At 33.8% G+C, this 15,033-nt stretch overlaps 1 protein-coding gene across 1 annotated transcript in view; it reads left to right on the top strand.

The window, feature by feature from the left end:
• LOC148942035 (uncharacterized) overlaps window positions 1–15,033 on the top strand; it is a 63,278-nt gene that overhangs the window by 17,518 nt on the left and 30,727 nt on the right. The window contains exon 2 of the mRNA XM_089102960.1: window positions 2,138–2,333. Within this exon, the coding sequence (XP_088959086.1) occupies window positions 2,163–2,333 (171 nt within the window). The 5' untranslated portion in view covers window positions 2,138–2,162. The remainder of the gene's footprint in view (window positions 1–2,137; window positions 2,334–15,033) is intronic.

Genomic DNA, 15,033 nt, shown 5'->3' with positions numbered 1-15,033 from the left:
GCGATCTTTCAATTTTCTTGAACCGAATGGCTATCTCAAAATTTCAGTCGGATGTCTGGGGAAAATGGGCATTGGAAGGGGGCTAGTCGCCCTCCAATCTGCTTGGTCACTTAAAAGGACACTAAAACTTTTAAATTTTATTCGAATGAGCCTTCTCCTGATCTTCTAGGATTGTCGGTTCGATACGATTATCACTAAAAAATCAGTACTTTCAGTTGAAAAAAAACTTTTTTTATTATTTAATTTCTGATCGTTTTTAATAATTCTGGAAAAAAAACCCCATCTTCCCCTCTGTGCCCCCCCCCCCCATAGAAAGAACCTCTAGAAAATTCAATCCTATGAAAATTTACCCCGGACAATTACCCTTAACATACTCCACGTGTAAAATTGAGTCCGCAATGAGAAATTAAGACAAATAAAAGTAATTTTTTATAGGAATTCTAGAAAATTTACCCTGAAAAGTTTACCTCCCAGAAACTTTTCTCCCCATGGAAAATTCTCCCCGTGGAAAATTCCCCCAGGAATTCACCCACACACCCACCCCCCAAACCGAAACGTGTATACATACTTCCCGATAAAAATACTATACGTAAACAATGGGCAAGTTTCATAACTTAGAGGCCTTTCCTCAGCGGCCGTGGGGGGGCCATATTATCTCCAAAGACATGGTTATTGGACCTTTCAACTATATTGAACAAAAAGGATATCTCAAAATGTTGATCGGACGAGTTTGGGGGGAATGGGGCATGGGAGGGGAGTTAGCTATTCTCTAATCTTTTTGGTCGCTTAAAAAGGGTACTAGAACTTTTAGTTTCCGTTTGAAAGGGCCCTTTCCCAATATTCTAGGACCTATGGTTCGATACGATCACCCTCGAAAAAAAAAGATAAAAAAGCATTCGTGATCTTTCGTCTGACAAAAAATACAAATAACCACATTTTTGAAATCTCGAAAGTAGAGTTCTCTGGTACGCTGAATCTGATGGTGTGATTTTCGTTAAGATTCTATCACTTTTAGGGGGGTTTTCTCCCTTTTTCGAAAACCAGGCAAATTTTCTCAGGCTCTTAGCCTTTGGTGGGTAACACTAAACAAATGAGTCTTATATATTTGGAATCAGCATAATAATCCAATACTTTTGATATATCTATTGAAATCAAAATTCTGTATTTTACAGTTTTGGTTACCATTGAGCCGTGTCGCTCCTTACTTACAGTTCGTTATCACGAACTGTTTGAAAAATACAGAATTCCTAATTTCTATAGATTAGATCTTGAAACCTCCGCAGTAGGGTTCTCTGATCGTTTTGTAGTTAGGGAGAGTGCATATGCCTCAAAGGGTGCATTTTAATGCCGAAACCTCCCAACTCTCATTGAGCCTTCTGGTAAATACAGAATGAGTTTTAAAGAGGGTGGTAGAGGTAGAAATTGATATATAATGCCTCTTTATTTCCGGAAATATTTATGGCCTACGCTGTTAATATGACAGTAAAGCGTAACATTAAACCCCAAAACGAGTTATTCTGTTTAGGAGGGGGCTGCCCCTCCTCATCCCCAACTTCTTGCCCGTGGTCGTAGAAACTTCGAAGAACGATCCTTCGATCGGAAATTGAGAGTTCTAGTCCATTTTTTAAAACGTGATTCGAGACCAACTTTCCCTGTTCTAGAATCTTTTTGTTATCCTTAAGACGTCTGATCGACATTTTGAGCTACCTGTTTTGTACTTTCTCTATGGCAGCTGAATTTGCGTGTGAAGGAATTTTCTCCTGGGAGGGATGCCAGCCCCTGGTTTCGTCGGTTGAAAAGAAAACTATAAATGTATTTTCTAACCAAACCTGATGAATATTGTTTGATAGTATCTTCTTTTATTTCTCCAAAAAGTTTGATTTATTGCGGAATTTGTAGTCCTTTTAATTATATATTTAGTAAGTATGTCTAGAAAGAGATAGTTCGAAAACTTGATTGAAGTTTAGTCACTGATAAAGATCATCCATTCATTCAAACTTGCCCTGCAATGCCAACTTTGTTTTATTATATTAATGCATAGCTTTCATTTATATTGTGTATACCTTTTATTATGTATGCTGTAATGTCTTTCGCCTCAATTTTACCATTTTTTGAATATAATTAATTCTCTTTTTAGGCCACTCGCCTACGATTTGCCAAATATGGCAAAAGTGCATAAATCCTTGCGTTGGATTCCAATTTATTTGCTGGGGATTTTTTTGATTACAGCCGTTAACTGTCTTACTAATGAAGAAGTATTGACTGACAAAGAGAAAATGATGAAGTCTTTTAACGTATCCTGTGCTCCCAGGGATATTTGCCGCCATGATAAGGTAATTGTCTACATTTAATTTCTTTTTTATTGCTGCTCGGCCATAATTTTTCCCGTCTATTTTTTTTTTTTTTTTGGTTAACTGTTTTTTTTAATTCTACAAATAATGAAATATCACGATTCAGTTTTTCTTGTAGTTTTTAGAGATATATGGTGCGTAAACAGCGAATCAATAATCTGTTTTCGTTTTAAGTTTTGAGTTTGCTCTTTACTATAATCAGAAAAAATGTGTTATTTTTCAAAGAAAATGTATTTCTCGAAATCTATGAAGGGACAAAAATATCTAGGGGACAAATGCTCCCCCCCCCCGTTCCCAATTTAAGCCACTGTTTGAAAGACCAACACTACTCAGGTAAATTGGCACTGCAAATGCTCTAAAAAGTGCTGTACAACAACGGAAAAGTTTTCTTTAGCCAAAAGCCGACTGAGAGGGGTTTTCCCGACCGATTTTAGGGATACTTCTTTAACCCCCCCCCCCCTTATGTGTATATTGTCTATCCATCCACAGTTTTAGAGGGAAATATCGTACCTACACAATGCATTTTGTGCCCTTTAATTCCTTTAATTATAACCCCAGTCTAATTTACCTCTCAGGAAGTAGTTGATGGACCAAAAATAGTTCCAACAAGCCTCCTATAATTAAAAATTTGATTTATATTTTGTAAATTCTTGTACTAATAACTAAATTATTCAACATTCAAATATCTTGGAGTTTTTACTCGTATATATAATACATAAATTACGTGCAGTTGAGTGTAATTACAATAGTGATACAAAAACAAGTATCAGATTAAAAGCAGAATTAATCTTGAAATAATCTCATTCTCAGTCAAATTTCAGACAACTTTTAAATGAGTTATGCTAATTTAAGGAAGAGCGAAACAATAATAAAGATCTAGTTATATATTCCGCATTGAACTAGTGTTTGAAGCAGGGTTGCCAACTGGACACATTTTTATGTCAAAAGGACACAATTCCCATGTGCCGATACATAAATTGCAAAGAAAGGAACATATTTTGTAAGCTTATGACATAAAAAGAAACATGTCTCAACTGGCGATATATTTTGATAAAAAAAAAAGATATCATTTTTCACTTGCTTCTTTTTTTTCTTTTTTTTTTTTTGAGCATCCAGGTTTTGCCAGAGATGTTGGAAGCAAAGGATTTTTCCCAAAATAAGGGATTGTCTCCAAAATAAGGGATTTAAGTTTTTATCTAGTTTTAAGGTTTCAATATGGACATATTTCAGAGGCAACGCTGTAGCGTTACCTATAGTAAGGGCCATACAGCTCCAATGTTTTATTATTTATTTATTATTTATTTTTTTTTCCCAGAGGCACTTCATATGGAAGGGGTCGTCGTAGAAACTTTAAATGGGGCTCATTAGATTGTAAATCGAGAGTTCTAGTGCTCTTTTTAATAGTCGAAAGTGATTGGAGGGCAACTAGCCCCCCCCCCCACGCCCATCATTTCCCCAAACAAATCCAATCAAAATTTTGAGATAGCCATTTTGTTCAGTGTAGTTGATTTCCAAATAGAAAATATGTTTTTGAGGAGGACACTCCCCCACAACCCTCAGGGCAAGGGTTTTCAGTTAAGCCCTGGGGGTATGTAAGGTTTTATAGAAGGCGTAGTCGTAGAAACTTCAAAAAAGACTCATTCGATTGGAAATTCAAAGGGATAGTGCCCTTTTTAATAGTTGAAAGAGATTGGAGGGCAACTAGCCCCCCCCCCCCCCCTACGCGCATCATTCCCCCAAACACATCCAATCAAAATTTTGAGATAGCCATTTTGTTCAGCGTAGTAGATTTCCATATAGAATATATGTTTTTGAGAAGGAAAATCCCCCACAACCCTCAGGACAAGGGTTTTAAGTTATGCCCTGGGGGCATATAAGGTTTTTATAGACGGCTTTGTCGTATAAACTTCAAAAAAGGCTCATTCGATTGGAAATTCAAACGGCTAGTGCCCTTTTGAAAAGTCGAAAGTGATTGGAGGGCAACTAGCCCCCCCCCCCCCCACGCCCATCATTCCCCCAAACTCATCCAATGAAATTTTGAGATAGCCATTTTATTAAACGTAGTTTGAAGTTCTGAAAATTAGGTCTTTGAGGATGACAACTGCCCCACAGCCCTCAGGGCAAGGGTTGTAAGTTATGCCCTGGGGGCATATAAGGTTTTGTATAGACAACGTTGCGTATAAACTTCAGAAACGGCTCATTCGATTGGAAATTTAAATGGCTAGTTCCCATTTTGATAGTCGAAAGTGATTTTAAGGCCACTGACACCCCTTCCACGCCCACCATTTCCCCAAAGACATTCAATCAAAAATTTTGATATAGCCATTTTGTTCAACGTAGTTGGAGGCTACGGAAATTATATTGTTGACCAGGACGTTCCCCCCACATTCTTCAAGGACAATGGTTATAAATTATGCCCTAGGGGCAACTATTGCTCTTGTGGAAGGAATGCTCGTATAAACTTCAGAGTGGACTCATTTGATTGGAAATTGAAAGTTCTAGTTCACTTTTTAAGTGTTAAAAGATATTGGAGGGTAAGCAGCTCCCCTCCCCAAACCCTTTTTTTTTAAATGCATCCAATAAAAATTTTAAGATAGCTTTTTTGTTAAAAATAGTTCAAAGATCATATAACAAAAATTACGGTGTCGACACAACCCACCAGGGCCCAGGGTAAGGCGTTGTAAGTTATGCCCTGGGGTTATATATGGGTCTTATGGAAGAGATGCATGTAATAACTTCAAAGAGGGATAATTTGATTGGGAATTGAAAGTTCTAGTTCACTTTTTAAGAGTGAAAATAGATTGGAGGGCACCTACCCCCCCCCCCCTCCACGCCCTTTTCTCCTCAAACCTATCCGATAAGACCTTTGAGATAGCTCTTTTTAACCATATAAAGAAAAATCAGGGGTCAACACAGGGCCCGAGGGTAGGTTTTGTAAGTTATGTTTTGGGGGAATATATGGTTCTTATTGAAGGGATGCTCTTAAAAAATTCAGAGATGGCTCACTTGATTGGAAATTTAAAGTTCTAGTTCAGTTTTTTAGTGTAAAAATAGATTGGAGGGCAACTACCCCCCCCCCCCCCACGCCCCTTTTTCCCCAAATGTATCCAATAAAAATTTTGAGATAACCATTAAGTTAAAAATAGCACAAAAGTCAGACAACAAAAACTCAGGTGTCGTCACAACCCCAAGGGCCCGGGGGCAGGCGTTGTAAGTTATGCACTGGGGCATATATTGTTCGTATGAAAGGGATGCTCGTATAAACTTTAGGGAGGGCTCATTTGATTGGATATTGAAAGTTCGAGCTCACTTTTTAATTGTCAAAAGAGATCCGAGGGCAACTAGCCCCCCCCCCCCCACATTTTTCAAAACACATCTGATTGCAAATTTTTAGATAGACATTTTGATAAAAATAGTTCAAAGATCGGACAAGAAAAAATCCGGTGTCAATAGAACCCCTCAGGGTCTGTGGGAAGGTTTTCTATTTTATGCCCTAAAGACCTCCATGTTTCCTTTGAAAGAAGTGCTCGTAAAAACTTTATAAAGTGCCCAATTCATTGGAAATTGACAGTTCTAATTCACTTCTTAAACGATGAGAGAGTTAAACTATCCCCCCCCGCTCTTTTTTCCACAAACCTGTCCGCTACAAATTTTGAGATAGCCAGCGTTTTGGAAATTTTTCAAAAATTAGGTAATAAAAACGCTCCCCCCCCCCAGAGCCCGGCCTTGATTTGCATTGAATATGCAAATCAAGCTTGAAACGAAAAAAAATAACCACAAACAAGAGTTCGGGTATGACCTCCTTCTCTCGCTGTAAAAGGCTAAAACCTTTTGCGTCATTGGCGCTTTACTGAAAACCAATTTTGTGACAAATATTTTCTTTTGTGCTTAATATTGAAAATAAACATTAAAGTTATAGTAACATTTTGAACTGATGAGCGTTCAGTAATTAATATCATTATACATTAAATATTCAGTTTAATTTGTTAGCTCTTTTTAAAGTTGTTAAAGACTAATATAGTTTCCCTACAAATAAGTGATTGGATACTGCCTCCTTTCCTAACTGTAAATAAAAACCAAAAGCCTACTGCGTCATTGGTACCTAACTGAAAACGAATTATATTACAAATATTTTCTTTTCCGGTTGTTGTGGTATTCAAAATAAAATAAATTAGAGTGGAATACATTCCCAAACTGATGGGTTTTCCAAAAGCTCAAATCATTACTCATCAAATATTCCATTTTAGAATCTTTATACTTTTCAAGACTGTTCAAGACACATATAGTTTTCAGTATAGTACCAATGAAACAGTAGGTTTTACACTTTTAAAGTGAGAGAAGGAGTACATACCCAAACCCTTGTTTGTAGTTATTTGTACTTACTTTAATCTTGATTTGCCTATTCAATTTAATTTTCATTTGTTTTAACATTTATTTGATAATCTCAATTAATGTCTTTTGTATGTTTATTTGCATTGATTGTTTATTTAATTTATTTTCATTTTAAGTTTCAATTATGCTTCAATAGGAAAATAATTTCTTTCATTTTAAGCTTGATTTACATATTGAATTTAAGCATTAGCCTACCCGCTGTAAAGTTTATTTATTCATTTATATTATCGGCTGTTGTATGTTTTTTTGCTATGATTTCTTATTCGTTATATGCTCTTTTTGCGTTTGATTTATTCTTTAATAATAATTTCTGGTCATTTTGAGTTTGAATTTTAAAAGGTATTTGTATCTGCTGAGCTTAAGTTTAAAATGGCCTTTACTTTTCTTTGAAAAACTTATTTTTCGGAAAGTTTTTTTTTAATTAATTAGCTAAAAATGACGCAATTTTGGAATGCTCAGGCAACACATTCATGGACCAGGAAGTTGGTAACCTTGGCTCAGAGCATGCAAATCAGATAGGCTTATATTACAAACCAGTAGAGAGGTCTCTGAAATAAAGAGCTTGGCAAGAAATTTGCCGACCAATGAAAAGAGTCAAATTTGCCCCCCCCCTCACATTTTATGTTAATAAGAACTCTAAAATACACTTGCTTAATATGGAATTGTGCCCCCCCCCCCTGTGCACAAGGTCAAACTTGACACCCAAATTCTATACCAGTATCAAATTTGATAATAATAGAAAGGTATCTGAAAAATAATGACTTTGCAAGGAATTTGCCTCTTTCTGTAGAACCGTGATTTCCAGCTGAATTTTCTCCCCCTCCTCTCCAATTTTATGTTAATAAGATCTCTAAAATACATTTCCTTAATATGGAATTGTGCCCCCCCCCCTCTGTGCACAAGGTCAAACTTGACACCCAAATTCTAATACCAGGATCAAATTTGATATTAATAGAAAGGTATCTGAAAAATAACGACTTTGCAAGGAATTTTCCTCTTTCTGTAGAGCCGTTATTTCCAGCTGAATATACTTTAGAGCCTTAATTTTGAAAGACATTTTTCATGTGGATGACGTCAATATCATATGCATTTAAGGAGCGAAAAAGGATACACGATGGCCTTAAAGCTTCCTTCAGATAAATACAATTAAAATTTTGAATAAGTGGTGCGATATGACGGTGCTGATAATAAGTTAGAAAAATAATCTTAAGAAGGCCGAGCTTCATAAATTTAGAATACATGGGGATGAAGGATTGATGTTATTGACTGCGAGAAGGCTGAAAAACCAGATTCTTTCACCGACAGGATGGCGAACGTAGTCCACAGTTATCGCGGCCATTTTAAAAACGTACCGCCTCACTCCCCCAATATCGTAATTTTGAACCAGTGCACCCGCACACTGTTTAAGCACATGCATGATGTACGGTGGGTGTTAGGAACTCTGTTTCTTTTGTTTCAAATTCGAATCAACAATATCATGGGATGATTTAAATTTGATTGTTGTGAAAAAAAAACCTTTGGAAAATAGAGGAGAAATTCCTGTATAGGACAAATAGATTTGATGTTTGAGGTTATTGTGAATTTTTTATGAGGATGGTTTAGTGAATAGGTAGTTTTTTTTTTTTTTTTTTTTGTAGTTCGTGTAAGTATTTTAGTGTTTGTGTATAAATTTAGTTATATAGTATTGTATCGTGAAATACCTGTTTGGTGCAGTCACGTAATAAAATAATTCAGTAGCATAGAATGGGCTTTGATTGGATGAAAATCATAACACGACATCATTTTCAATTAATCAGGGCTGCTTTCCACTGACGTAAAATTATTTAAAGGGAATGTTATATTTTATGCGAAACAGGAATTGTGGCAAGACGAAAATAATAAAAACTAATTTTAATATTGCCATCACGGTCAAGTGAATTAATTCTTTTTCGCAATTCTTTAATATTAAGCCTCAAGGCTGTAACAATTGTTGCTATGCAATGACTTGAGTCGCAAAATAATGGCAAATCAAAAAATCATGTAAATACTGGTTTTTATTTATTCTTTTTTTTGTTATTAAACGATATATGAAGATTCGGATACTTTATACATTAATTTATTTATATGGAAGAGAGCAAATAAAAACAGCAAAAACAGAAAAATTATATGGTAAGAAAGGCCATATTAAGGGAAGAAGTTAAGGGATTTGAACCCCCCCCCTTCCCATTTTTCTGGCACGTAAAAACGTAGCAAAAATGCATATAAACAAATTGTTGATGTGTTTGAAGATATTTATACCTTCCCCTGAACAAAAATCCTGGAGCGTCGCAACATATGAAATTTGTATTTAAAAAACCGACTCGTGACATTATCCGATATTTGTAAAATACTGAAAAACAAATGTTTTGCTTTTAGTACAAAAACTGAAACGGTAATCCGCCAATTCTTTTTTTTTAATTCTACAAATATAAGGAAATATCACGAGTCAGTTTTTATTGCAGCTCTAGATATATATGGTGTTTAAACAGCGAATAAATAACCTGTTTTCGTTTTAAGTTTCAAGTTTGCTCTTTACTATAATCAGAAAAAAATGTGTTATTTTTGGTACTTGATAATTAAACGAAACACTCAAGAATTGCGCTTAGGTTAGATATCAGAAAACTGGTTTCTTTCATAGCCACAAAGACAAGTGATGAGTGATAAAATGCATTGGATTTGTATAATTTTTTATATATATTTGCTCACTAGGGGGGTGGGGGTTAGGTTATGTTAGCTTAGTGGCGCTGTCCAAATACTGCCCCCTCCCAGTGTGTAAATATATAGCCCAAATTATATTATTATATCTACTAACGGTTATATGAAGATTATATTTAATTAGGATTAACCTAATTTTACTTCTTTGGTGTATTTCGTTTAATTAACAAGTAGCATTGTTTTAATGTTAATTTTTGTTTGTTTTTAGTTCTTAAGAATAAACACAATAAGCCTTACAATAAGAATCTTTACCAGTTTAGATGGAGAAACCAAAAAAGTCTACATGAGCTTTTATTGAAATGAGCTTTTGAAATGAGCTCATGAGCTACATGAGCTTTTATTTATTATCATTAATATTAGGTTTTACTTCGCAGCTCTCTTAAACTTTCCCTTAAAAAACATCTGCAACTCTTTCTCAAGGAATCCAAGGGGTTATTTATTCTTGGTATCTTTGAGGGTGCGTAGATAAAAAAAGTTAATATATTATTTAAAAAATATTGTCCTATCTGAAATATATATAGACTTTAGAAAACTGGAGGGCATTAAAAGAATTTAAGATGTATAGGCTAGTTGATGTAATTTATGGGAATTCGTGGTATTATTAATGTAATTTGTCAGCTGCAATGTTACTAAGAATACCGAACTTCTCATGCTAAAAATTGCTTTCATTATTTTTGCTTCTTGGAATTCAACATTTTAGGAGAACTGATTATCAAAATCGTATCATCAGGAAAAAATAAAAGGTTATAAAGCAAGAAAATTCTTCTAATTTGAGGATAGTACCCTTCCCATACCCCTCAATGACATGTAAAAAAGCGGTATAGGGCAGATATATTCGTTGCGATTTTTTGTTTGATCGAAAAAACCAATCACCGAAATTAATAGTAAAATGGATGTAAGTAGTAAAGCATCTAGTACTACAGCCAGTGATTGCGTAATATGCCTCCAGGCTCATTTAATACCGGTCCTATTAAGGACAAGTTTTTTCTGACGTAGATTTCTAGTTCATGATATACAAGTTTTTTTTTTATGTTAAATCCGTGGTCATTCATCTGTAAGTTGATTAGTAGGGTTTTTTTTTTAAAAACTTGGCTATTCGTTTCATGGGTTTCATTAATAGAACGAGTAATGCATTTGAAAAGGGTAATTACTTCTTTAGTTTACGAGATTTGCGAATTTTTTTTTTTTTTGCGAAAAGATATTTGCGTAGACGCTTACAAGGGACATTGCTAGAAAGTATTCAATAGCTTAATTGAAAAGTAACGATAGAATGACATTGTGACTTGACCTAGATTTACCTCGCCGATGTGGTCTGTATAATACGTAAGTAACGTTTGAAAAATATTGTCAATTTAAAAATACAGGGCTGAAAAGTGGTAGGAGGGGGGGGGGGGGCACAGAGGGGGGAGGTGCCCGCGGGTGCGGTTAAAGAGGAGACAGGTGCCCGGAGGGATTTCGGTTAGACCCGGGTTCAGTTACACGGAGGGTTCCGGTCCCCGGGGGCTATCACTTTTTTTTTTTAGTAAATAGGGCTCCCTGTTTTAAAAATACCGTTTTATTATGTGGCGTGGATCATTTGGTGACGAGATATTAAACGTAATTAAATTTAGCACGGACGTTCAGTTGTACAGGGGTTTCAGTTATACAGGGGTTCAGTTACATGGGGGTTCTTTGTGTTAAATAAGTAGTTTTTGTATCTTTTAAAAGAACTTTACGGGGATTGAGAGACTCAGTTGCCTAATTCCGTGTGATTTTTATTTACTTGATGCTCATTAAAATCGAAATTTTTGTGTTAAATAAGTAGTTTTTGTATCTTTTAAAAGAGCTTTACGGGGATTGAGAGACTCAGTTTCCTAATTCCGTGTGATTTTTATTTACTTGATGGTCATTAAAAACGAAATTTTTGTGTTAAATAAGTAGTTTTTTTATCTTTTAAAAGAGCTTTACGGGGATTGAGAGACTAAGTTGCTTTATTCCGTGTGATTTTTCTTTACTTGATGGTCATTAAAAACGAAATTTGTATGTTAAATAAGTAGTTTTTGTATCTTTTAAAAGAGCTTTACGTGGATTGAGAGACTCAGTTGCCTATTTCCGTGTGATTTTTCTTTACTTGATGCTCATTAAAAACGAAATTTTGATGTTAAATAAGTAGTTTTTGTATCTTTTAAAAGAGCTTTACGGGGATTGAGAGACTCAGTTGCCTAATTCCGAGTGATTTTTCTTTACTTGATGGTCATTAAAAACGAAATTTTATTGTTAAATAAGTATTTTCTGTATCTTTTAAAAGAGCTTTACGTGGATTGAGAGACTCAGTTGCCTAATTCCGTGTGATTTTTCTTTAATTGATGGTCATTAAAAACGAAAGCTCCCTGTTTTCAAAATCCCTTTTTCTTCTGAGGCTTGGAGCATTTGGTGACTAGATATTAAACGTAATGAAATTTGGCACGGAGGTTCAGTTGTACAGGGGTTTCAGTTATACAGGGGTTCAGTTACATGGGTGTTCTTTGTGTTAAATAAGTAGTTTTTGTATCTTTTAAAAGAACTTTACGGGGATTGAGAGACTCAGTTGCCTAATTACGTGTGATTTTTCTTTACTTGATGCTCATTAAAAACGAAATTTTTATGTAAAATAAGTAGTTTTTGTATCTTTTAAAAGAGCTTTACGGGGATTGAGAGACTCAGTTGACTAATTCCGTGTGATTTTTTTTACTTGTTGGTCATTAAAAACGAAATTTTTTTGTTAAATAAGTAGTTTTTGTATCTTTTAAAAGTACTTTACGGGGATTGAGAGACTCAGTTGACGAATTCCGTGTGATATTTCTTGAATTAATTGACAATAACAAATATATTTGTGAGTGAAATTAGTAGTTTTTGTATCTTTTTAACAGAACATTATGTTGATGGAGACAATCAGACGCATACTAACATTTGATTTTTTTTTACTTTATACAAAGAATTATATATATATATGTGGTGTAAAAGTAGTTTTTTTATATTTTATTATTGCATATCGGGTATTGTTTGTCTCTGTGGACTAATTCCGTGTGATTTTTATTTACTTGATGGTCATTAAAAACGAAATTTTTGTGTTAAATAAGTAGTTTTTGTATCTTTTAAAAGAGCTTTACTGGGATTGAGAGACTCAGTTGCCTAATTCCGTGTGATTTTTCTTTAGTTGATGGTCATTAAAAACGAAATTTTAATGTTAAATAAGTAGTTTTTGTATCTTTTAAAAGAGCTTTACGGGGATTGAGAGACTCAGCTGCCTAATTCCGTGTGACTTGTTGGTCATTAAAAACTAAATTTTTGTGTTAAATAATTAGTTTTTGTATAATTTTATAGATCAGTAAGTTGTGGTAGAGTATACTTTATGAAATATATGTTCATTAAATAAAATCGAAATACAAAAATAGTTTAATTCAGACTTTTTTAATAATATGTAAATATACAACTTTATTTATTTTTTTATTTATGTACATAAATTAAAATGTAAAAATATGATTACATTTCTAAAAATTGAGCTCTGTGATTGGTCAGAGACACGACGTGACTTTCCCACTGGCATTCTATGACCGGTTATTGACAGCGCTCTGTGATTGGTCAGAGACACGATGTGACTTTCCCACTGGTATTCTATGACTGGTTATTGACACAACCTAATCTATTGCATTTATTAAATCATTATTTTTTACGCAGTGGAACGATAAAAACATAAGTCATATCTTTTAAAAAAAAGTGAAGATGGAAAATTTTAATAAAGTGTGTTTAAATAACAAGGTTATTGTAGAATTGAATGCCGACAAAGAGAAATATTTAAACATTGAAACAAGTACAGGTGGTAGCACTATTGGAAATGTATGCATGCCTTGTCATGACAGTAAGGAATTAAATTTCTTTGGAATACCGAAAAAATTCAACTCTTATGTTGGTGGTTATGCGAGATTGAGATCTCCAGAGATGATTGCACTCAAAGAGAATGCCAACATAAAAATAATCATTGATGATAGAGGACAACTCCTTGCTACTGTTGCAGGTAACACATTACCTACTGATACATCCAATCGTCACCTTTCAGGTATTAGCATTCAACGGAAGATCAATAAAAGAAAGGCCTACTCTTCTACTAATATCGTACACCATATCTTGTCTACGTGCCGAAACTGTTACCTGTGTAAAAATAATGGGATAATAGACAGCGAAATTGCCAGAAAAATAAAAAGGGCATTGTCAGAAAATATCACGATGGAATATAAAGATGAATCAATGAAAAACAAACCACCAGCAAACGTTACTGACATTGGTCAAACAGTCATTGAACCAAATAATACCAAAGACGAAAAGCATATTGAGCCTTTTGATGAGACACCAGTAAAAATTGTGTATGACTCAAAATGGAATAATGATTATTCTACTGATTACGAACTAAGAGAAGACAATAGCTATAATATCAAGAGAGAACATGGTGAACTATTTTATGGAACAGATTCAAAATGTCCAAAGTTAATTGTTGATATTAATAATGTATCATAATATATTTATTCTATTAATATTCTACATAGCATTATTTCATTAAAAATATATTTTGCATTACATTGTTATGTGTTCATTATTTTTAGAGTAAGCTAGCATATCAAACGTTTAGAATGTCTAATAAAACGTCGGAGATGTAAGAAAAGGACTTTGCATACATCTATTGTCAGACACATGGGGACACATTTTTTCTTGAATTCACCTCCTGGATAAATAAAAAAAGACATTTCATTCAAGAAATTATGACGAAACTCTAAGTAAGCTACAAACTCTGTCTTGAAGTTACCTCATGGATAAACAATGCAGAAATTTCATTTAAGAAATTATCAAAAATAGTAAGTACAATATCTTTCTAGAATTCGCTTCCTTGACAAAATACAGATATTTAATTAAATAAATAATAATAAACTCGCAAGTAATTAATAAAGTCTTTATTGTTTTCCCCTATTGGATACACAATACTGAAATTTCATTCAAGAAATTATGAAGGAATTCTAAATAGGTAACACACTCATGTTACCTCATGGATACACACAATGCAGAAATTTCCTTTAAGAAATTATCCAAAATTTTAAGTAAGTAGCAAATTCTTTCTTGAATTCACCTCCTGTGTAAATTTAAAAGACAGTTCACTAAAGAAATTATGAAAAAATTGTAAGTAAGTAGCAAATTCTTTCTTGAATGTTCTAGAAATTATGACAAAAGTCCAAGTAAGTAACAAACTCTTTATTGTTTTCATGACTTAGATACACGTTGTAGAAATTTAATTCAATAAATTATTAAAAAATTCTCAGTAATTATCAATTTATTTATTTAATTAAACTATTTTATAAAAAATAATTACATTTAATTTAAGAAATTATGAAAAAAACAATTTCTTTCTTGAAGTCAACTCATGGATACACAATACAGAAATTTCATTCAAGAAATTATGAAAATATTTATAAGTAAGTAACAAACTCTTTTTGTTTTCACCTCTTGGATATACAGTACAGATACTTCATTCAAGAAATTATGAAAAAACCGC

Source organism: Artemia sp. Qi Xiang Cuo, chromosome 17, assembly GCF_049724085.1.
Source record: "Artemia sp. Qi Xiang Cuo chromosome 17, ASM4972408v1, whole genome shotgun sequence".
NCBI lineage: Eukaryota > Metazoa > Arthropoda > Branchiopoda > Anostraca > Artemiidae > Artemia > Artemia sp. Qi Xiang Cuo.
Note: the sequence above shows the minus strand (reverse complement) of the source record. Positions and strands in the feature narration are given on the sequence as shown.